Source organism: Castanea sativa, chromosome 7 (genome assembly GCF_040712315.1).
Source record: "Castanea sativa cultivar Marrone di Chiusa Pesio chromosome 7, ASM4071231v1".
Lineage (NCBI taxonomy): Eukaryota > Viridiplantae > Streptophyta > Magnoliopsida > Fagales > Fagaceae > Castanea > Castanea sativa.
Window position 1 is genome coordinate 39,267,439 of NC_134019.1, and position 1,685 is coordinate 39,269,123.

Here is a 1,685-nt window from a genome sequence, read left to right on the forward strand (position 1 = left end):
GTTCCTTGAGCTTAACACATCTCTGTCATACAATTAAATTTCTCTTTTGGCTGAATAAGTAATGCTGGTATTAAATGTTTAATCCTTCAAGGTGTTGATCATTTCCAAGATGCTTCAAGCTTGAAACCTTATTTGAGTAAGCTTGTTTAAGCTATGTTTAGATTTCTAAATTCTAATTTTTTTGGGTACATCTTTTTTTAAAGCACTCTAACTTCTCTTAACTGTATCTGTAATGATACTTTTAAAATGTTAAATTTTTTTTTTATTTAACAAGCCAAGGAAAACCAACCAACATTTCATATTGGGGTACTTTGAAATCAAAAAGTGATCTGACCCCAAAAAAGGGGAAAAAAAAAAGATAGAAGAAAAGAAATCAAAAACCCTATAATGATAACTAGATGATCCGTACAATCTTAAGTACCCCCACATTCTCTGACAAGGTATGCTGTGTTGGGGTGTGTTCCTTTTGGATTCAACTTTTATTTATAGTTTTAGGTGCTCTTGATTTGATTTGACCACAAGATCTTATTTTTGACTAAGTTGCAAGCCACGTTCAATTATCTTAAACTTTGTTTACCGTAATCTTTGCGCAAGAGAGATGTATAGAAATTTGAAATAATAAAAAAACGGCAAATAGCCTTTGCTTCCATTAAAGATCAACTTCTCTCACAGGGTGTAACACACCTCCACGAGGAAAATTCCAAACTTTATACAATTCTAACCCACAAATTTTTCCATGGGCTTCAAGTTAGTCATTAAACATTAAAAAAAAGAAGAAGTCCCTAACAAAAATGAAAAGGACAAAAACAAGGACAAAAGAGTTCAGGAGTGACAATGAAGAAAGACGTTAAAAAAAGAGAAGCACAAACTTATGCTTCATCTTAGCCATCTTCTTCAAGAAAACCCATCAAGCTCTTAGCTTTGTTTCATCTAAGCATGGAAGTTAGAGAGCGAAAAACCACTTCTTCACAAGGAATAGTAATACCCATATCATGATCAAAGCCAAATTCTTCTTCAGCTTGGCGTAGGAGGCATTGGAACTCAGGGTGAGTCAAGAATGAAATGGGAACAATGTACCTACTTCTCTTTTCACCAACATAGACAGCAAAGTGGCCCTTTGGAACATCTAGAGGAAGACCATCCTCATCATAGTCATTTTTCTTGCCTAAGCTTGAACATCTTTTGAGGATTTGTTTAAGGACTGCTGTTTGAGAAAGTTTGTTTGATTTTCTTATGGCCATTTTTGAGTTGAGAGAGAAAATGAGAGGCTTGGTGCCAGGAAGTGATGCAACTATGCAAAGTATTGAGAGAGAGATAAGAGAGTGAAATGTAGGAGGTAAAGGTGATGGAAAGGGTGAGGCTTGATGGGGGTATTTATGATGAAGCTTTAGAGAGAGAGAGAGAGAGAGGTCATGACTCATGTGGAGTGTAGGAGCAAACGACAGACCACGGGTGTTTTGGGGTTTGTGTTTATGTGTAAGGACATTGTGGGAGCCAAGACCATTGGGTTTACTCTTCTATGTTGGTCGTCCTATTGACAATATGGACCCCACTTCTCTCTCTCTTGAATAGCCATAATTCTCAAGGTTCTTTTCTACTTTCAATTCACATTAATGTTTTGAATTGACCAATATCTTCATTATTATGTTTGCAACTCTACTTTGATGGAGTACTGTTTGGGTGGT

The 1,685-nt window shown here is 36.1% G+C and overlaps 1 protein-coding gene across 1 annotated transcript; it reads right to left on the bottom strand.

Annotated features, from left to right (window-relative positions):
- Positions 1-616: 616 nt before the first annotated feature.
- Positions 617-1,355, bottom strand: LOC142643657 (protein SMALL AUXIN UP-REGULATED RNA 12-like). Its single transcript, XM_075818356.1, has one exon. It carries the CDS (start codon positions 1,239-1,241, stop codon positions 927-929), a length of 315 nt encoding a protein of 104 aa, XP_075674471.1. The 5' UTR covers positions 1,242-1,355; the 3' UTR covers positions 617-926.
- Positions 1,356-1,685: the final 330 nt, after the last annotated feature.

Coding starts and splice junctions, on each gene's coding strand:
- LOC142643657 (XM_075818356.1), bottom strand. CDS start 1,241: ATGGCCATAAGAAAATCAAACAAACTTTCTCAAACAGCAGTCCTTAAA.